Source organism: Nematostella vectensis, chromosome 6 (genome assembly GCF_932526225.1).
Source record: "Nematostella vectensis chromosome 6, jaNemVect1.1, whole genome shotgun sequence".
In the NCBI taxonomy this organism is placed as follows: domain Eukaryota; kingdom Metazoa; phylum Cnidaria; class Anthozoa; order Actiniaria; family Edwardsiidae; genus Nematostella; species Nematostella vectensis.
Genome location: NC_064039.1, coordinates 1,351,979 through 1,372,963, shown reverse-complemented (window position 1 = coordinate 1,372,963; position 20,985 = coordinate 1,351,979). Strand labels below are relative to the sequence as shown.

Genomic DNA, 20,985 nt, shown 5'->3' with positions numbered 1-20,985 from the left:
GGTGTAAAAACGAAGCGCGGAAAATAGAGAATAGCAAAAAGATGAAATCTGTTTGATAGTACACTGCGCATGTTCAGTCAGCCGCTGTCAAAACGTGTGAAAACGAAGCGCGGAAAATAAGAACAACAATCTTTTTAGTTTACGTGAGAACCATATAAACTTAAGTAAACAACGCAATAGATTAAAGACAAGCTGAATTTATCTACAACGGAAACGTAATTCGACGGCTGATAAGCGCTGTCAGCAGCTAGAGTGTGTTTTCCATTTAAGCCAAGACACAAATAGGACAGGAACTGAATTCTTTCGAGAGTAGCGACACCTGCTAACAAGATGCTGGTTGTCGTCCATTTATTAGCGCGCTTATCTTAAGCGGCAACAGCTTACAAGGAACTTGGTTTTTGAAGATTAATTAAGTTTACGTCGTTTATAAAGTCAAACATGCTGATCGCAAATTTTAAAAATACTAATCTAGCCTCTCCTTTATCTCTCAGGAAAAGGTCTGGTGGTATTTGCCTCCGCCCTCGATATTGTCTCCGATCATCAGAGCCCCCTCCCCTTGAGTTAGTGCCTCTGCCGCAGGCCGATCTCCCGTCCCTCCCCAGGAATGTCGGGCGCTAGAAAACCTTTTAGCATCTCCATTTTCCGTGATAAATTCTCTACTTCTTGGAAATTACAAGTCAGGATGGGAGTTGCAGCCTGATTAATATATGTTTTTGCGTTAACCAATACTTTATTGAGGACATATACCACTAGTAAAATCATGAGAATACGTCACTACTTATTCTAACTTCAAGTGGTGGATAAAAAGATATGAATAAAAGTACGTTTACATTGAGTTGACTCAGTCTGATTTTGTCTCACAATGGACAATCAAGATCAGTGATGCTTCGGATGTGGTTGCCTTGGTGACTGATGATAAACGTTTCCCATATCATCATCTAGTTGTACTTGCATTGGTTGAACTTCCGAAAGCATTCCTGACGTTTAAACCAGTTGTAGCCAGCAGCCGTCAGACACTTCTTACGTTCAAGCCAGCACTGAAATATTAAGACACAGTAAAAATATGATAATCAACTCATCAGTTGCCTTTATAATAGCGCAGTGATTTTCATCACATTGGCAATGCTATATGTCTAGCCATGGGGTCTAGCGCCACCACATCCTCCTTTCCTCTACCACTCCTTTTCTTCTTCTTCCTTTCCCCTCCCTCCCCCTCCTTTTCCCTCCCTTCTTCCTCCCCCTCCCTCCCACTTCTTTTCCCCTCCCTCCCCCTCTTATTCCCCTCTTCCTCCTCCTTTTCCCCTCTTCCTCCTCCCTTTCCCTCCCTTCTCCTCTCACCCCTCCCTCCCCCTCCTTTTCTCCTCCTTCTTCTTCTTTTCCCTCCCTTCTCCTCACCCCCCCTTCCCTCCTTTCCCCCTCCCTCCCCCTCCTTTTCCCCTCCTCCTTCTCCTTTTCCCTACCTGCTCCACTCCCCCCTCTCCCTCCTTTCCCCCTCTTTCCCACTCCTTTTCCCCTCCTCCTCCTCCCTTTCCCTCCCTTCTACTCTCCCCCTCCCTCCCCCCCTTTCCCCTCCTCCTCCCCCTTTCCCCTCTCTCTACCTCTCCCCCCTTCCCCTCATTTCCCATTCCCTCCCCATGGTTTTGAAAATGCACAAGAAGTACTGAGTAAATGTGGATAGTCGTTTTTACTTACCTTCAACGGATCACTGGTGGTAGGACGGGGGCGGTGAGTGGGACGTGGCCGAGTGTTAGCTATACATTTGTTATATAAGTTTAAGCACTCGTACTTTTCCTTACAATCGTCAGCGTCCATGAGACACTTTAAGTAATCGTCGGTACATTGCTGTAATAATAAAACTAAGATCAATAGACATAGAGACGTAAAAAGAGATTTATGCATATCCAAATAGTCTAAAAATAGTTTTTGTTTGGTATCGAACATCAATGTGCTTATTTATCCATTAAGCATATGATTTGAAAGATAACAGGATCTCTTTCTTTTTTTCAAATAAAAAAATTAACGTTACAATAAAAGTTTAAAATGGTCGCAGAGATAGTGGCCGCATAATGAAGGTTGAAAATGCACCTTTTTGCAAAAGAATGCGTAAACTCTTTATTAAATTTTTAAGGTAATTCGTAAAGTATAAACAACGAAGGTAATTCTGGTGATGAATCAGATATAAGCTATTAAATGTAGTCTGCGAAAAAATAAAAAGTTCGAGTTATCTAGCTAAAAATGACTGAATAATATTTTGCATAAAACTCCGACATGGTAGATTTTAACGAGAAATTCAAATTGCTTGTCAAGAGTTCGAGTTAGAAGGTTTCTACTGTACTTTTTCGATCAAGAATTAACAGGTTAGAGTGTAAGGTCTGCACCAGAATTCACCAATTCAACACTGAACTTATACTTTTACAGGGTGTCCTGTTGGGCAAACTCCCGACCCGTTATCACCATCGTCATCATCAGCCTTCCGAAAATCCCACTCCTCGAAGTTGTCGTTCGTTTGTTGAAGTTCGTCCTCGAAAATCTCTTCTCTCGTTGCGAAAACGCAGGCAAAAAAAACGCAGATGGAGGCCAGAAGGAGACAAAGTCTACGTCTTATTATCGGTGATACACAGAAACGCTTTACCTTACAAGTGATTGAGGGAGAGTGCAGTTTCTCTGCGCTTGGGGTCACTGATATAAACAACGACCGTCAATCAATGCACATGAATGGCATCAAGCCCTGCTGGGAAAGGGGGCGGCATGCTTAGATGCTGTCGAATTTATTTATGCGCATCAACCTGCCCGGCTTCCCCCCCCCCCCCCCCCCCCCAAATTGCATCCTCTTTTTCCCCCAGCGTGAACATATATCAAACAACCTTTCCATGTGAAATTTTTCAAATTTTAAATCCTGAATAAGATAAGTGTAGCTTGCCGCCCTTAACACCTTCCTCCAGAAGCTGTTAGACAAACTGACACGGCGTGCATGTGGATCATGTTCTGTCCACGTCACGTGACGACACGCCATATTGGTTCAGCTTTAGGACTGAGCCAACAGACATACAGGTCCAAACTGACAATGTTTCATTTCTGTTTGTAAAAGTTAATTTATCAAAAACTTGAATTTAGTAAACAACATCAGAAAGGGGCAGCCTTGGCATTACCATATTTTCAACAAACTTCATGCTGTTAGGGCGGGAATAAAACAATAGAAACAAGGTTATGAATTGGATAACCATTGTACGGAACTTGCCTATACACTAAAATCTCAGGTTTTGATTGATATTTATTCTTCTGTAATCAAGTAGTAAAAGTATAAAAAGTGTTCATTATCTCTTCTCCTCGCTTGTGCTTGTCTTGTGTTCTTCACGCGCTGTTCTCTCTCTACTCTCACACACCCCAGCTCATGGAATCAAATGACTATTTACAATTTGTCACACAATGGCACCAAATCAGTTCCGGTCACCATTATGTTGTTGAAGAGCGGCATTTTAAAGGTTCCAAAGTTTTACTCGTGGAAATAGGAACAATGAAGCTCACTGCTCATTATGTGGAAGCACGGGTGGCCTAGTGTGCTGGCGCGTCGGCCTCTCACCGCTGTCGCCCAGGTTCGAATCCTGGCTCAAACTGGGGATTCTTTCTGGGTTCTCTGCCTTGATTCGAATTTGTGCCACAAGTGAGTTGAAGTTATTTTCGCGTGTTTCCAGTCTTCCTGGATAAGGACACTAAACCGGAGGTCCTGTCTCTTCAAGCTGCTACACTAACCTGAACCAAAGGGACGTTGGCACCCCCAGTGACAGTGCTTTCAATGCTTAAGAGGGCCATATGTTAGAAAACTGTAAATTTGGTTAATATGCTACCCTTGATAAACAAGGATTATTGTATTACTGTTTAACCATGGCACGAGGGTTTAGCATCCTTTTTTTTTTGAATGCAGTAAGATGATATTTTGGGACTGTCTGTATACAGAAAAAAGTTAGTAGAAGCAGCTTAGTCTGTGCCATAGTAGGACTCAAAATTTTGGGGGGGGGGGGGGCACAATACAGGAACATTAAGAAAATATTTGGGGGCACAGGCACACATACTGGTCATTTCCTTATAATTTTGAAAATATTGGGGAGGCACCTGCCCCACCTCCTGCTACGTCCCAGTAATGCTATCCCCACAATACAGCATTTTCTGTTATGCAGGCATCCCCAAGTATCTCTAATAAATAAGAGTTTCATTTTTTTACAAAGAGTTCTATTATATCAAACATACTTTATCACACTAGATCAATAAAATCATCCCAGACACACAATTAAAGCAAATAAATCAAAATGTGGTATAACAGCAGATAGCCTGGTCCCCAGGCCTCTCTATGCTGTGCAGCCATCTATTTTTTATGAAAGGTACCTCTTGACCAGTTTCCTTTGCTGCCTCTCGTGTCATGCAATACTCAACTGCAAAAAAAAAACTATGTACCCTTGATTTGTCCATTGTCAGTCCATGTCTTGTTTGCCAATTGGTCAGTTCCTAGGAAACTACCTCTTGATTTGCCTGTTTGCCCAGAAGAATCTTTGCAAATACCATATAATACCTAGAACAGTGCACCCCCACCCCCTCGGCAAATCATGGGTATGCATTTGTATTGAGCTATCATTTACTACTCTACTTCCCTACTCTTTTTTTTTTCTATCTTGACTTGTCCTTTGGTACCCTCCCCATCATAAAGAACTCATCATTTGGTCGCATGTCTGTCACGTGTGCAAGTCTATTGGACATGGCAAAAAAAGCTGAGATTGCACCTATATCCCATGCATCCTCCTGACTCAGCCCATGCTGGGACAATGCCTCAAAGTCACCCTCATTAAGAGTGTCACTACGTCCCACTTTCACAGCAAACTTCAAGATAGCTCTCTCACGTGGACTCACATCTGCTAACTCCCAGTTTGTTGCAATCTGTTCTCCAAGAAGTGGATTCCTTGAGTATATGCGAAGCAGGGCACCATGCGAAATGACACAGTACATGCAGTTGTTGGCGGCACTTGTAGCGACCACAATCATCTCCTTCTCAGCTTTTGTCAGATTGCCCTCTTTTAACATCAGGGCTTCATAGTATTTGAAGAATGCACGGAACTCTTCAGGTCGATGAGCCAATACTTTGGCAACATTTGGAATGAACCCAGTCTATTAACAGAATTTAGACATTGAGTTAAGACATTTGTGTATTTTATCAAACACTTCTTGCCATTTGAAGCAGGCTTTCTCTTTTGAAAATCTGCCAGACACCAGCTTTGAGTTATAATCTACGATAATCGGATAGACTATAGTATTCAAGGCCACGACCAAACTTATTTAAATTTCTATTGTATTTACAACTTGGCCCCATTTGCCCTACACACATGCACCCCCCCCCCTACACACACATGCACCCCCCCCCCCTACACACACACGCACCCCCCCCCCCCCCTACACACACACACGCACCCCCCCCCCCCCCCCTACACACACACATGCACCCCCAATCACTGCCACTCTTCCTGGTCCTGCCTCTAGACTGAATATTTCAAAAAAACTTATATACTAGATTTTACGATTCGATATTAATGTTTCCCCTTTCACATTCAAGATTGAATGATTTGTGGGATAACCCCCGCGGACTAAAAAACAATAGGATCTTTAAAACGCTTTTATGTCAAAATTTAAAGCTTGAGGAATACTCAAAAAGCGTTCGCGGTATTGTTTAGTAAATAAACCAATAAAATAAACTGAGTTACAGATACCACTAACCTTTTCCTCAAGATCCGAGAAGGCATCCCGAATATCTTGGGGCAGAGATGCTGGCTTGGGTACCGGAAATCGACTGATCGGGTGTTGGCTGCTGCAAAACCCTGAACGTGAACTAGAAGCCAGAACGCAACGAGCCAGGAACTCCAGCACCTGGCTCTTACGAAAAACACGCCTAAACAAGTCACTTCTGCACCGAGCCATGAACGCCGCCATCTTGCTTTCTCAGCCTAGCAACTGCTGACCAGTTGTCACCGGGGGAGTCAAATCGATTATAACGTATATTAAAACCCCTAAAAAGCAGTTCAGAATGAAAAAAGGGTTATGTATATTGTTTCAGCAGTTAAAGTAGACTGAATAAAATTATATATTTAGTTGAGTTTAACCTGAATACACTAAGCAGCTAAAAGGATTGATCCTTGTCTTCCCCCCTCCCCCTGATCTTGTGACGTCACAGGGTACCGACGGCGGCCATATTTGTTTAGTTGCTAGAGACTCTCGAAGAACTTTGTGCTCTTACCGACCTAAGAATCTACAGTAATGGTAAGCAATGATTCTGAAAAATTGGACACCCCGTATGTTTAGCTAATTGAAACTCTTCTTTAGGGGCTGCTGTCGTTGCTGCGGAAGCTAAAATCAGAGAAGGATAGAGAAATGAGAATTTTGTTGCTTGGTCTGGACAACTCGGGCAAGACCACCATTTTGAAATCGCTGGCGTCGGAGGATGTTTTGCATATTACTCCAACTCAGGTTCAATACAGCTGTTAGATTGATATAATTAGTACTTTAACTTGCTAGTGAACCTTGGTTTTACTTACTTTTGATTTTGTGCTGCAGGGTTTTAACATCAAGTCTGTCCAGTCGAAAGGGGGGTTTAGATTGAACGTCTGGGACATTGGAGGTTAGTACGATTCATAATTCGAGCTGAATTTATACTGCAGCAAGCCACTTGAATGCTTTCGAGACATTGTATTTCTTATTTGGTTGACAGGACAGCGAAAAATTCGGCCGTATTGGAAAAATTACTTCGAAAACACGGATATATTGGTGAGATAGCGTCTTTTAATCTAATAATTAAAATGTCAAATTCAAATTTATTATTTGGAAGTCTTTGATCCCTTGTTTCTTGGGAAGTGATTATATTATAGCATCTGCTCTATCTAGATATACGTAATTGACAGTGCAGACCGTAAAAGAATGGAAGAAACTGGCACTGTGAGTATAGTTCATCCAGCAAAATTCTACTTTATCAATACTATCGTTCAAATATGTTTGTGCTAAACTGTTCAAACGTAAATAAAATACTAATTTACCTATTTATGTAACAAACAAACCTTGTATACTGTAACGGCTCTCGTCTGTCAACCCAACTTGGACAAAAATCTTGTGAGCTTGGGTGAAATACAGTAAATGACTATGTGGGAAATCCCAAGAGAGCCAATGAGGCTAAAACAGAGAATGTATGAACATTCTCACAAAAAATAGGCTTGTGATGAGGTACGAAATCTTTTGACACCCGCCTAATGCGGGTGATTCGACAGCTAGTGCTCTGTTATGCCTCATTTCCAAATAACACATACTTTTTCTCAAAAACAAGAAGGTCGTTTACTAAAAATATCTTAGTATATTTACATACCATAGGGCACATTATATGCGGCATTTTTGCAAGTAGCTTTTATTGTTTATTCAGGAGTTAGATGAGTTACTTGAAGAGGAAAAGCTCATAGGTGTGCCTCTACTTGTCTTCGCTAATAAACAGGATTTAATGAATGCAGCAACTCCAGCAGAGGTAAGTTTATTCATGGTCAGGAGAATAATTTAGTATAATATAATTATATATAATTAAATATATAATTTAGAATGACCATCTCCTAGGTGCCTTGCTGTGCAATATGCTAATATCATTTGTCTACCCAATATGTTAAAATCACTTGTCTACCCAATATGCTCAGATCATTTGTCTACCCAATATGTTAAAATCAATTGTCTACCCAACATGCTAAAGATAAAAATTCTGTCCAAAATGCCAAGATCAATAGACCGTTTTCACGTTGTTGCACATGCATCTAATTGTCAATTGTCTTTCCAATACGCTAACCAAGTGAGCTGCTTCATGCTCTATTATTGTACAGGTTTAGCTTTCAACAAAATTACAGTTTTGGGGGTGTTTAACTTTGCTATTACTTTAAATAGTTATAATATGCTGTATACTCTATTATAGTCTAAATCTGTGTTTTTCTTTTTTTATAAACATTGTGTTGTTTCTAACTATTACGGATAATGACTATTGTAATATGTTTATTGTATTTCTCTTTTCAGATTTCCTCTAATCTAGGCTTAAACACGATACGTTCTAGAGGGTGGCAAATACAAGGATGCAGTGCCTTAACAGGTGAAGGAGTCCAGGTAAGCCTGTAGAGCTCTTGGTTTACTTATTTTGATGATCTATTTTCTTGAGGCTAATAGCCTACCACTAGAGAAAGGGAAATGTTTTAGTCAGTATCCCCCATTTTTGAGTAAAAAAGCTAAAGGTGTCCACTTTTTAAATTTTTAATCTGCCAATAAAAAAAGTAATTATAACTTGAGGAAGCTAAACACCAAGCCACAGAAAATGGCAAATACAGAATGACTAAACAATTTTGTCACATGTAAATATGCCTTAGCTATTAAAGAAGGCCAATCAAGCCGCTATTTCATGCTCCTGCTCCTGTCACACAAAGAATCTGTTTCCATCAGCTAATTCAACCAAGTCACTGAGAAACTTTCAATTGAATAACGTTAATAAAGTATCAGACTTCAATTGTGGATGGTTATTTTTAAGTTTCCTTGCTGATAAACCATTGTATTTTCAATTATAAACAATAACAAAGGAGTGGTTGATAAACATTCTTTAAGTAAGTCTTGTATTATATGTTAATATTTCTGGCTCCGCCGGCGATTCAGTTGATTATGTTACTGCAGAAGGTGTAAATATACATATTATTATCACTAATTGCCAGATAATGTTTTTAATCCGTGCTGCTGGTATATTTTAGGATGGTGTTGAATGGGCGATGAGATATGTTAGCAAGAAGTGATACCACAAGCCTTTGAATATTTATTTAGAAGGGATACAACTTCATCATTACACAACACACACCGTTACACATGCCTGAGCCAGATATTGTAGTACGACAGAAAAGTCAATTTAACATGATATGATGGCATGTATCACCACCATTCTACTGGGGAAGGGTCTCATTAGCTGTCCTGGGGGCTAGAATTACGGTGTTAGCCTTAATGCCAATGTTGTAATATGATTAGTAGATAAATAATCTTGTGTTATTTCCATGTACATACAGTATTTTAATTCTGTAGACCTTAAAAGGTCTCCTGGTGGTGTACTATAGGTGTTTTGTTGATTTATTTGTACTGTGCATGTATTTTTAAATTGTCAATTTCTGTTAATAAAGACTCTTTATACATATTACAGTTGTTTATATCTATATCTAGTACTTTCCAGGTTGTGGGGTGGGAAAGGGGAAGAAATAGGGGGACTGTACAGAAGTGCAGAGGATTGGGGAAAAAAGTGGTAATAATCTGGGAAGCACCCTGGTCTTAATTTCATTTCTTTAAAGTAATCCAATCATGAACAAAGCCAGTGTTGTCCTACAAAACCAGATATTTCACAAGTGATTTTAATGTTTCATGGATGCCGCTAGAAAGTTTGCTTTGTGCGGTAAGGATGCAAGTCTGCCATTCTTTCAACATTTTGGCTAGGGGGGGGGGGCAGATGCCGTAAAAAAATTAATTAGTCTATGTAATCTGAAAGGTATTACATGTACTTTGTCACCCATGTGTGGAGAGGTTGTGATTCTCTGTAATTCTGCTACAGGACCTCGCTTTTTATTACTTCACACCCCACCCCTTTCTGTCTCGTACAGACTTGAATGCATATTTATTGAAAAATGCATGTTAATTAGATTGGTTTGGGGGCCATGCACCCCCAAGGAACTCTACCTCTCACCAATAAGAGATACTAGATGATAAAGAGATACTCATCCCATTGACAATTATGGGAACTTTTCGAAAATGGATGGTTTAAACCCTAGATCTATCTGCTGCTTCTTGGTGCAGGAGAATGATTTCTGGTGAGCCTATCTGTGAGAGAACTCTATTAGCATAGGAATAATTTATTCTCAAAATAAACAGGGGGTTAGGGTTACTTTTTGTGATTCGGGAATGCCGAATCGAGATTTCCGGGTAAGGATTGTTCCCTGTCGTTGTGCGTATTCTCTGTTAATCGTGAAAGATGATTGCGTCTTTTCAAAACATGTGAATCGCGCAGGTACTAACCCCCCCCCCCCCCCCCCCCCTAATACGCAATAAATAGGGTTCATGGTGTGTTTTACTGCAAAATTTCTTGGTGTGGGTCCCCTGTGGTCTCACCGCTGACCAAGCGTCACTTTTAGCCGGCACGAAGTCGAGGCCCGCGAAGCACAGAAATTGTCAACTAGTCGAGTAAAGCGAGGGTGAAATTTCTTTCAAAAAACCTAACTATCACCTTACATAACTGGGGGAAAAAACAGTAAATGGTTATGACAGGGGTTGAGGAATTATACAGGCAGTTCGGAATTCTCGCAGATGCCGGTGAGAGTGCAGGAGAGGTAAGGGTTACCGTAGCGGCTTGCCGACAGCGTGTTGTTAGCTTGGATTTTCTAATCGCTTGTGCGTATATTATAGCTATTCAGATAGAACAGCTACTTTTAAGATACGTAATGTTCAATGTTGCGGAAGTAGTTTCGAAAAAAGAAGAGTCATTTGGGACACAAGTATTTTGGCTTTGAATAAGAAAGTGCTCTTGCCTTGATTCAAATAGTATAAAGAAAGCGTGCACAAAATCTAAGCTTTCTATCTGGAATGAAGTGAAGGATGGGAGGATTGGGTCAATTTTGCGTTATTCTGTGTGACTTTTGTTTTTTGATGTGTGATTGTTAAAAACACCCATGTTATTTTATCTTCTTGCCAGCATTCTGATGCATACAGCGCCATCCTGGCTGCAGTCAAGGGGACTCTGGGCGAGAAGAAACTAGCTTCTTCATTCATTACCAGATTCTTCAAGTATTTCCCTAAACTACAGGAGCATGCTATTGACGCCATGCTTGATCTTTGTGAGGATGAAGACAATCTTGTAAGTCACCATGCTAAAAGATAAGGATTCATTTGTATATGATCTTTATAATGCAGATAATACAGTGAGTAATATAGAATACCCAGGGCTCTGCATGGTTAGTTGATTCTATACCTTACCACCCTGATAGTCAAAAGAAGCCACTATATCTGCATAGGTGTGCTTCAAGGTTGTAGCTGCTAGGCATACCTTTGTAATTTTCTCTCTTCTGGTAAAATTTATTAGGCTTCCACCATATATGATTGGAGTATTTTTTCTGTGTCTTCCAGCTTCGCAAGCAAGCTATCAAAGGTCTTCCAGAGCTGTGTAAAGCAAACGTTGAGCACCTTCCCAGAATTGCTGATGTCTTGACACAATTACTTCAGTCAGGTAGACTACCAGGATGCTATAAATCAGTTTCAAACCTTGTTTCTTTTTTGTAAACCAATAACCATTACCCAGAAATCATTTAGCAGTGAAAAAAAAAAAAAAGAAAGCTGATAACCAAACATAGTTACCCTACAGTTGCATACAGAAATGAAACACCACCCCACATGACTGGTTTCATGAAAGGAAGTACTCATCACAGACTTAATTCCTGTCCTCGGATGCCCTCTTCCTGGGGAAAATAAAAAAGAGAAAAAAGGATCTTCATTACTGCAGTTTTAAAATGTGAACTCTCACAAATAATTTCCAACTGCCGAATCACCTCTCGGTCAAAATTCTTGAAGCACTGAAATGTTTTCCAATCAAAACACCTCTCTGTAAGGTGCTGACAAATTAACCAAATGTTATTCCCATAGTTTGAGTGATGGAGGCCAGAAAACAATTTGGAAGTTGGTAGTTGTCTAGAGTTCACAGAATATTTAAAATACCAGTATTTCATGAGGGAAGATTAGAACCATCTAAGGGAATTTGACTAGTAAGTTTCCTTCAGAAAATAATCCAATCCAAGGTGATCATGATATTATAAAAGATAGTTCTCAAATCATTAAAGTATGTTCAACTATCTTATGCCTTGATATGTTTGATCCCTTAGATGATGTCTTAGAGCTTGGCATTGTTAAAAATGCTCTTGTTAGTCTCTTCAAGATGGAACCCAAAGGTTAGTATGCTCCCCTTATACATGATCAGGGTTGTCTGTAAGACATTTGTCTGATAGGGGGCTATGAAATTGAGCTGCCTTAATATCCCATGAAGTACTGTTTGTTCACCAATTATAATTGAGCTGCCTTAATATCCCATGAAGTACTGTTTGTTCACCAATTATAATTGAGCTGCCTTAATATCCCATGAAGTACTGTTTGTTCACCAATTATAGTTTACCAGTGGCTGGTGCTCATTGGGTGATGTATATCATTTAGGTTATGCAAAAGAAGTCTATTAATGAGGGGTGTTTCTTTTTCATCCAGGTACCATAGGGGGACTGTTTTCACAGATTCTTAGCGGAGAGGAGCAGGTTAGAGATAAAGCTATCAAATTCTTGGCTGAGGCTGTGGCGGAGTTTGCCAAGAAGACCCTACACCCCTCCCCTGAGACAGAGGAATATCTGGTTGATGAGATAAAAAAGGTAGTTGTCTATCTTACGTGTTTAAGAGAAAGCTGAGTAAGGTTTACACTGCACCATTACGGTACTTGATAGTGTAGTAGCACAGTAGTGTACTGTAATCTTTATACTGTGGTAGCACAGTAGTGTACTTTAGTCTTTATACTATACAGTAGTAGCACAGTAGTGTACTGTAGTCTTTATACTATACAGTAGTAGCACAGTAGTGTACTGTAGTCTTGATACTGTAGTAGCGCAGTTATTTTCTGTAGTCCAATTCACTCTGAGGTTTAGTGTTTCTACAGTCAATGCTTGTTAAAAACAGCCTATTCTTCTTACTGTATATATAACTAAAGTAACAGAGTTTTTGTAATCAAGCATGCCTACTCAGCATGCCTACTCAATATATTTTACTTGAGTTCTCAGTGCACCTGGAACTGTATACTATGGTTTATACAACACCACTTGTGAATTTTTTGCCTTAATTGGTCAACGGTCCATGTGTTATTAGAGGACAAACACGCTTGGCGTCAGCATGCCCGCACGCTCCACGAAACTATATTGTAACATTGTATAAAACAAAAAGATCTTATTTTTGCGTGTGTCTGTCCTCTGACAGGTGCACAGATTACGTCACAGCGTGTCATAAACAAAAAAGTATGCAATGAGATGCATTCGAGTTGCAGTCATGGTCTTCTGACTTCGTCATTATTGAGCACTATATGCCTTGCACATTATTCAATGTGTTTTATCTAAATTTCAATTGCAGGCACTGTCAGATGTGACTGGAGAAGAATTCAAGGCTTTCATGACCATCCTCTCACAGTTAAAAACAATGCAGGGCTCCCCTCAAGTCCTTGCTGATATTGTTACAGAGCAGGCGGAGCTATGTCAGCCATTCCAGGTAACAGGCCATACTCTAGTGGACATTATTCTTTTAAAATGGAGAGCTGTGGTTAATGATGATCATCTCTCGGCTAATAAAATGGCAGTGCAGACATGTCTGTATCTGGCCATGATGTTTAGACAAAGTCTTGTCCTTATTCTGATACCACAGAAAGAATCCATGTGAAAGAATTTGTGAAAAATATGACAGTATACCCAAAACAAATTTTTGATCCTACTAGCCCTATGCTTAAATCTCAATCTGCAAGGCATTTTTTCTTGCTATCATGCAATGTATAACTTATGTAATCATGGGCATGCATCGATATGACACTTGTACTGTTATTACATAATATTCACTTGTACTGTTATTACATAATATTCACTTGTACTGTTATTACATAATATTCACTTGTACTGTTATTACATAATATTCACTTGTACTGTTATTACATAATATTCACTTGATTTAGCCCACAGATGTTGATTCCATAGACAGATTTATATCCTGTGCACGCCAAGCCATTCCATTTTTTGTGGTATGTATTGCTACCTAAGATTGATTGATTGTCTTTATTGTTCCACCATTTTTGTTTTTTTTCATTAACTGTGCTTTGATTGTTCTTGATTGTTTTGTGCTTTGATTCCTTTTATTGTTTCATGCTTCAAAATCTTTCTAAAGAAGGCATGAGTGAACTTTGATATGAAATCTTTCAGAGAGGAGCATCAGCGGATCCATTTTTCTCTTACTTGATCAAGCAAGTAGTGCCTCAAGCAAGTCAGCTTACACAGTCTGAGGATGGAGAGGACCCCAAACTAGAGATGCTTAAGTTGTGTGCAGAAATGTCTTCCTGTACCCTACCAGAAGAGACCATTAAGGCAGCTGTGGAACCCCTTTTCTCTCTACTCTTAGTGAGTACATTTTGAAAAAGACAATAACTTATGGTATTAGCTGATAATGCAGCATTTCTGTTACAAAATTTGAGGAAGAAAATAAGGGATGAATTCACAGTTGTGTGGGGTTTAGACCAGCTGTTATAGATTTAGCCATTACTGTACCTGGTTATGTGGCTATGTTATGGTTCTCCTGATTGTGTTGGAAAGCTAAGAAACGTTTCCAAAAAAGTCTGTTTGTTAACAACTGCCTAGTGATTGTCTAACATGAACTTGTGCTTTTGGTACTAAAGGAATACATGCCGTTGCCACCAAGTGACTCAGAGGATGGCAAGCCCACTGAAGATGGCACAGAACCTAAACTTCAGTTCTCCTATGTTGAGTGTCTACTCTTTGCCTTCCATCAGCTGGCAAGAAAGGTAGTTATTACAACTAGAATGTATGAAAATTAGACTGATGGGGGAAATCAGGAATTTTTAGAGTTGGATGTGTGCTACCCCTTGGTTGTTTTATGAAGTAAGCTAATAAGGATGACAGAAATGTGATGTATCTGACTGACTTGAACTGCAGAGAAATGCTTCGTAGTATTAGAATCCTTCTAAGTACGTAAATGAAGTTTGTCAATCAAAACATTGATTCTTCGTCCTAAGTGGGTACCACGATTTTTTTCCACCACTTTCTGCATTTCACACTAACAGGGGGTGGGTGAAGCAACCAGCCTCTGAGTTCCAGGGTATCTCATTGACTAACAGGGGGTGGGTGAAGCAGTCAACCTCTGAGTCCCAGGGTATCTCATTGACTAACAGGGGGTGGGTGAAGCAGTCAGCCTCTGAGTCCCAGGGTATCTCATTGACTAACAGGGGGTGGGTGAAGCAATCAGCCTCTGAGTCCCAGGGTATCTCATTTACTAACAGGGGGTGGGTGAAGCAACCAGCCTCTGAGGCCCAGGGTATCTCATTGACTAACGGGGGGTGGGTGAAGCAACCAGCCTCTGAGGCCCAGGGTATCTCATTGACTAACTGGGGGTGGGTGAAGCAACCAGCCTCTGAGTTCCAGGGTATCTCATTGACTAACAGGGGGTGGGTGAAGCAGTCAACCTCTGAGTCCCAGGGTATCTCATTGACTAACAGGGGGTGGGTGAAGCAGTCAGCCTCTGAGTCCCAGGGTATCTCATTGACTAACAGGGGGTGGGTGAAGCAATCAGCCTCTGAGTCCCAGGGTATCTCATTTACTAACAGGGGGTGGGTGAAGCAACCAGCCTCTGAGGCCCAGGGTATCTCATTGACTAACTGGGGATGGGTGAAGCAACCAGCCTCTGAGGCCCAGGGTATCTCATTGACTAACTGGGGGTGGGTGAAGCAACCAGCCTCTGAGGCCCAGGGTATCTCATTGACTAACAGGGGGTGGGTGAAGCAATCAGCCTCTGAGGCCCAGGGTATCTCATTGACTAACAGGGGGTGGGTGAAGCAATCAGCCTCTGAGGCCCAGGGTATCTCATTGACTAACAGGGGGTGGGTGAAGCAACCAGCCTCTGAGGCCCAGGGTATCTCATTGACTAACAGGGGGTGGGTGAAGCAACCAGCCTCTGAGGCCCAGGGTATCTCATTGACTAACAGGGGGTGGGTGAAGCAACCAGCCTCTGAGACCCAGGGTATCTCATTGACTAACAGGGGGTAGGAGAAGCAACCAGCCTCTGAGGCCCAGGGTATCTCATTGACTAACAGGGGGTGGGTGAAGCAACCAGCCTCTGAGGCCCAGGGTATCTCATTGACTAACAGGGGGTGGGTGAAGCAACCAGCCTCTGAGGCCCAGGGTATCTCATTGACTAACAGGGGGTGGGTGAAGCAGTCAACCTCTGAGTCCCAGGGTATCTCATTGACTAACAGGGGGTGGGTGAAGCAGTCAGCCTCTGAGTCCCAGGGTATCTCATTGACTAACAGGGGGTGGGTGAAGCAATCAGCCTCTGAGTCCCAGGGTATCTCATTTACTAACAGGGGGTGGGTGAAGCAACCAGCCTCTGAGGCCCAGGGTATCTCATTGACTAACTGGGGATGGGTGAAGCAACCAGCCTCTGAGGCCCAGGGTATCTCATTGACTAACTGGGGGTGGGTGAAGCAACCAGCCTCTGAGGCCCAGGGTATCTCATTGACTAACAGGGGGTGGGTGAAGCAATCAGCCTCTGAGGCCCAGGGTATCTCATTGACTAACAGGGGGTGGGTGAAGCAATCAGCCTCTGAGGCCCAGGGTATCTCATTGACTAACAGGGGGTGGGTGAAGCAACCAGCCTCTGAGGCCCAGGGTATCTCATTGACTAACAGGGGGTGGGTGAAGCAACCAGCCTCTGAGGCCCAGGGTATCTCATTGACTAACAGGGGGTGGGTGAAGCAACCAGCCTCTGAGACCCAGGGTATCTCATTGACTAACATGGGGTAGGAGAAGCAACCAGCCTCTGAGGCCCAGGGTATCTCATTGACTAACAGGGGGTGGGTGAAGCAACCAGCCTCTGAGGCCCAGGGTATCTCATTGACTAACAGGGGGTGGGTGAAGCAACCAGCCTCTGAGGCCCAGGGTATCTCATTGACTAACAGGGGGTGGGTGAAGCAACCAGCCTCTGAGGCCCAGGGTATCTCATTGACTAACAGGGGGTGGGTGAAGCAACCAGCCTCTGAGGCCCAGGGTATCTCATTGACTAACAGGGGGTGGGTGAAGCAACCAGCCTCTTAGGCCCAGGGTATCTCATTGACTAACAGGGGGTGGGTGAAGCAACCAGCCTCTGAGGCCCAGGGTATCTCATTGACTAACAGGGGGTGGGTGAAGCAACCAGCCTCTTAGGCCCAGGGTATCTCATTGACTAACAGGGGGTGGGTGAAGCAACCAGCCTCTGAGGCCCAGGGTATCTCATTGACTAACAGGGGGTGGGTGAAGCAACCAGCCTCTGAGTCCCAGGGTATCTCATTGACTAACAGGGGGTGGGTGAAGCAGTCAGCCTCTGAGGCCCAGGGTATCTCATTGACTAACAGGGGGTGGGTGAAGCAGTCAGCCTCTGAGGCCCAGGGTATCTCATTGACTAACTTTCTTTAAACTTTTATTGGTGGCTACAGTAGTGCATGTCGTACTTTAAAAGTGACACAGCATCTTACACATCGTAACAATTTTACATCCTTCTGTTAGTGTCTCTAACTAAAATTTGACAGTACAGTGAGTCCAACACACTGGGAGTCACTAGTGTATTGCAACCGTCAATTTGTGGGTTTTGTTTTACAGTTTTGCTTGGACATCTGATAATTTTTCCTTTTTTTTTTTCTAGGATGAAGCCTTTCTAACTGGTGCTGACTCCACAGAAAGACTAAAAGACTTTAGGCTCAGGTTAGAAGAGTTAAAAAGTATAATCACCCAGTGGTGGATCTAAAATCTAACCTTGCGTACATCTCTTACAGACTGCAGTATTTTGCTCGAGGATGAAGAGTTAAAAAGTATAATTACCCAGTGGTGGATCTAAAATCTAACCTTGCGTACATCTCTTACAGACTGCAGTATTTTGCTCAAGGATGTCAAATGTATATTAAGCAGCTACGAGTTGCCCTTCAAGGCAAAGCCGGAGCTGCTCTCCAAGAGAAAGAGAACAAAATCAAAGTAGTGGCGCTTAGAACCACTTCAAATATCAACATTATCATCAAGGTAAAACTGGCAATAAGCCAAGGTTAATTATCCATTCTTAAGCTAATTAGTCTAACCTTTCTCTATAGGACTTGTTCCATAACCCGCCATCATATAAATGCTCTGTTACATTATCATGGAAGACACCAGTAAGTCCAGCACTCTTTTAGTAATTGTGTGTTTTGATATTGTATTCCTATTATATTATATATTATATATTATATATTATATATTATATATTATATATTATATATTATATATTATATATTATATATTATATATTATATATTATTATTTGATTAGAGATTACTGCCATAAATAAACTGCATTGCTGTCATTATGTGTGTTGATACAGTGAAACATTTCTATCATAAGGTATCTGCTTTATTGGGAAAGTGGTTACTGTTTTCTTCTGTAATTTGTATTCTCACAAAGAGCTGTTTTCTGTTTTTGTAGTCTAAAGCCGCTCTGCCTGCTGAACCCCAGAAACCACAAGAGGCATCCCCCCTAGATGAAAAGTAAGAAAAATGTTGGGTGCATAAGCATGGACTTTTGTTTGTCTCATCATATATTTATCAGCTATTTAACTTGTTAAAGGCAGCATTACCTAATACAGTATACTCAGTGATGGAAAATGATGATTAGCTATTTATTCTTAGCATCTATCACTCCACAGAATATCTCACCCTCATAAATGGCTTCCATCAGTCAAAAGTCGTTTTCATTGTCCTACCCTTAGATGGTTTTCAGTCACACAGTCTCACAGAAATGTGATGACCAATCAAAGGGGAACAAAATGTATGCTGTTACAAATTCAAACCTTGATTGATGGAAGTGAAAAGAAATCTTGGCAAGAGTTCTAAGAATACTTAAAATCATAGTAACACATTCTCCTTATCAAGCAGCTGTCCTTTTAGTGGTTTTCATATATATCTCGGATGTGTTATGGACTAAAAAAGGGTTTGTTTGTTACTTCAGACGGAAACGCGCAGGAATCACCCCTATTAAGTTTGACATTCCACCTGAGAAGAAACCATCAGTATCACCCCAACATGCTAAGCGCAGCGGCTTACAGGTGTACCAGCCACCTGGCCGCAGGTCAGGAGCTACAAATGGCAAAGTGCAAGGACAGGCAATGCCGGATGAGTTTGCAAATAGAAGAGGGCGTGGTCGGGGCGGCTTTAGGAGGGGTGGAAGAGGTAGAGGAAGATTCTAGGACCCTTTGGGCTGTATTTTAATTCGACCTCCAGAGAGGGTGCAATGACATTCCTTGCAGTTATGGAGATCATGTGTCGTGCTTTTTATCAAACGGGGTTTTATCTGATTGACTTGAGTGTAAAACTAATCACACAACACATTTTCAACCATTCGCATGTTTTATACTTTTTAATTGTGCTTTTGTTTGGAGTGGATTTCATAACTAGAATGGCCCGAGCGCTTGTGTATCTATAGTTTACCACTTGTCTTGTATTTACCTGGATTTTACATGGACTTTTACTGAAAATGCACTTGTTGTTATCTGTATGGATTGAAGGACAAAGAGTGGTTTTCATTAGAGATTCTTTAGCTTGGTGGGATGGCGACATAAACTATTTTATTGTCTTTTTGTGTTCAAATTTTACCACTGAAAAACCCTGTCGAACATGTATTTTAGGAAACTAGTGGAGATACTGTGAAAAAATAAATAAAATACCAAAAAATATAAACTTTTAACGTATTGAATCAATCGTATCAGCATTTATTGCCCCTTAGATGACCTACATTGGGACCCTGATAACTAGAATTCGGATAACTCGAATAATTCAGACTAAATTTGAGTTCCTGGAGACTAAACTAAGTACTAATTTCTACTAGGTCATTTCTAAGTAATTTCTACTAGGTCATAACTTTATTATCGCGGCAGAACTCCCTCGAGAGTTCGGGCTAAAACTGGTATTAGCGGATCTATGGGGGATTTAGGTTTGCCCCTCCTCTTGGGTTACCAAGTGAAAGTTTTTGTGTGCAAAATATGCCACACAAAATTGGGTACACGCTCTAACCTTTTCTTATTGTCTTCAAATTAATGATATGGAATTTCTGGTCGCCATTGGACATCCTCAGGGGCCGATTCCTGGAAGGCCGATTAATTTATCCCTAGATCAGCGCCTAATCCCGGGTTAATAGAGTGGTTTTCAAAAAACCGTGAAATATTATTTAGTTTATATAGTACTAATACACTGTAATGTCTTTGTTCTCTTTTGTTCTGGCTTGACATTTAACAATTACATTTTGTTGCACGGGATTTTGAAAACCGCTCTATTCGCTAATCTTAGGTTAGCTAACCTACGGATAACTCATCGTTCCTGAAAGTCAAGTAATCCCCCGATTTACTAACCCTGGATTAAGCGAGTGAAAAACTGGTTGACGAGTAATATTAACACAGGGTACCCAGTAGATAAATAGAGAGCAACTCAAATTTACCTTTGGTGGGCTTATTTCCGCAGAGAAGCCCCAAAACACATTGCCTGTAAATAGGGGTGGACCAATAGAAATTTGGAGAGGGGGGTGGCAATTCAAAAAAATAAAAATAAAAATACGTGCATGGCCGATTCTTAAAAAAAAAAAAAAAAACTTGCAGAACTCCAAGCACTAAAAAAAGCCTTTCTGATAAAAAAAAAAAAAAATCCTAAACACTCGGGGCCCACGAAAAAAAAAATATCACACCCTTCCCAAATTCCTATTGGTCCACCCCTTACTTACATTTCATTGCCAAAAATGTAATTTGCAGGTTTCGAGTTGGTATGTGACACAAGCAAGACAGAGTCATTTCAAGATAAATTTCATATAACTTTCTGTCTGTCCCAGCACAATATTCGAGTCAGTATCGCAACAAAGGTCGCATAACAAAGCGAAATGTTAGGACATTTGATCCCTACTTGGTTTTTGTGTAACGTCTTTTTTGTCGGCAACATCATTTAATGAAATATTAGTTCTACTACAAAGTTTGGGAGACCTGTATTACGCCAACTTAACCGTAGGTTAGCGAGTTAACCCACCTCGAGAGCAGGGTTAGATTTCACTCTTTCACATCCAAACTAACCCAGAGTAAGCGCCTATCAGC

The 20,985-nt window shown here is 41.2% G+C and overlaps 3 protein-coding genes and 1 long non-coding RNA gene across 5 annotated transcripts; 2 read left to right on the top strand and 2 right to left on the bottom strand.

Annotated features, from left to right (window-relative positions):
* Nucleotides 1-710: 710 nt before the first annotated feature.
* Nucleotides 711-2,718, bottom strand: LOC116611347. The gene is made up of 3 exons (XR_007311893.1): nt 2,411-2,718; nt 1,693-1,842; nt 711-1,037 (listed from the first exon to the last, which is right to left on the bottom strand). It is a non-coding gene; the product is annotated as an uncharacterized LOC116611347 (long non-coding RNA).
* A 1,180-nt stretch (nt 2,719-3,898) lies between these two features.
* Nucleotides 3,899-6,029, bottom strand: LOC5503364. Its single transcript, XM_001624386.3, has 2 exons — nt 5,758-6,029; nt 3,899-5,154 (listed from the first exon to the last, which is right to left on the bottom strand). Exons 1-2 carry the CDS (start codon nt 5,968-5,970, stop codon nt 4,660-4,662), a joined length of 708 nt encoding a protein of 235 aa, XP_001624436.2. The 5' UTR covers nt 5,971-6,029; the 3' UTR covers nt 3,899-4,659.
* Nucleotides 6,030-6,188: 159 nt separating this feature from the next.
* LOC5503363 (ADP-ribosylation factor-like protein 3) lies at nt 6,189-9,220 on the top strand. The gene is made up of 8 exons (XM_001624398.3): nt 6,189-6,297; nt 6,361-6,504; nt 6,592-6,655; nt 6,746-6,801; nt 6,919-6,969; nt 7,445-7,543; nt 8,074-8,160; nt 8,790-9,220. Exons 1-8 carry the CDS (start codon nt 6,295-6,297, stop codon nt 8,829-8,831), a joined length of 546 nt encoding a protein of 181 aa, XP_001624448.1. The 5' UTR covers nt 6,189-6,294; the 3' UTR covers nt 8,832-9,220.
* Nucleotides 9,221-10,187: 967 nt separating this feature from the next.
* Nucleotides 10,188-19,591, top strand: LOC5503362 (apoptosis inhibitor 5). Of its 2 annotated transcripts, XM_048728877.1 has the most exons (15): nt 10,188-10,400; nt 10,763-10,924; nt 11,194-11,293; nt 11,943-12,008; nt 12,316-12,473; nt 13,219-13,353; nt 13,808-13,873; nt 14,052-14,246; nt 14,522-14,647; nt 17,536-17,594; nt 17,756-17,906; nt 17,975-18,034; nt 18,342-18,403; nt 18,864-19,131; nt 19,214-19,591. In XM_048728877.1, exons 1-14 carry the CDS (start codon nt 10,326-10,328, stop codon nt 19,099-19,101), a joined length of 1,653 nt encoding a protein of 550 aa, XP_048584834.1. In that variant the 5' UTR covers nt 10,188-10,325; the 3' UTR covers nt 19,102-19,131; nt 19,214-19,591. The 2 variants fall into 2 exon arrangements, with proteins under 2 accessions (XP_048584834.1, XP_048584833.1); XM_048728876.1 differs by having other exon boundaries at nt 18,864-19,591.
* The last annotated feature ends 1,394 nt before the right edge of the window (nt 19,592-20,985 follow it).

Coding starts and splice junctions, on each gene's coding strand:
- LOC5503363 (XM_001624398.3), top strand. Junction 6,505..6,591: donor TGCATATTACTCCAACTCAG/GTTCAATACAGC, acceptor TTTGTGCTGCAG/GGTTTTAACATCAAGTCTGT. Junction 6,656..6,745: donor GAACGTCTGGGACATTGGAG/GTTAGTACGATT, acceptor TTTGGTTGACAG/GACAGCGAAAAATTCGGCCG.
- LOC5503364 (XM_001624386.3), bottom strand. CDS start 5,970: ATGGCGGCGTTCATGGCTCGGTGCAGAAGTGACTTGTTTAGGCGTGTT. Junction 5,155..5,757: donor TCTCGGATCTTGAGGAAAAG/GTTAGTGGTATC, acceptor TTCTGTTAATAG/ACTGGGTTCATTCCAAATGT.
- LOC5503362 (XM_048728877.1), top strand. CDS start 10,326: ATGGTTATGACAGGGGTTGAGGAATTATACAGGCAGTTCGGAATTCTC. Junction 10,401..10,762: donor CCGGTGAGAGTGCAGGAGAG/GTAAGGGTTACC, acceptor TCTTCTTGCCAG/CATTCTGATGCATACAGCGC. Junction 12,474..13,218: donor TGGTTGATGAGATAAAAAAG/GTAGTTGTCTAT, acceptor TTTCAATTGCAG/GCACTGTCAGATGTGACTGG.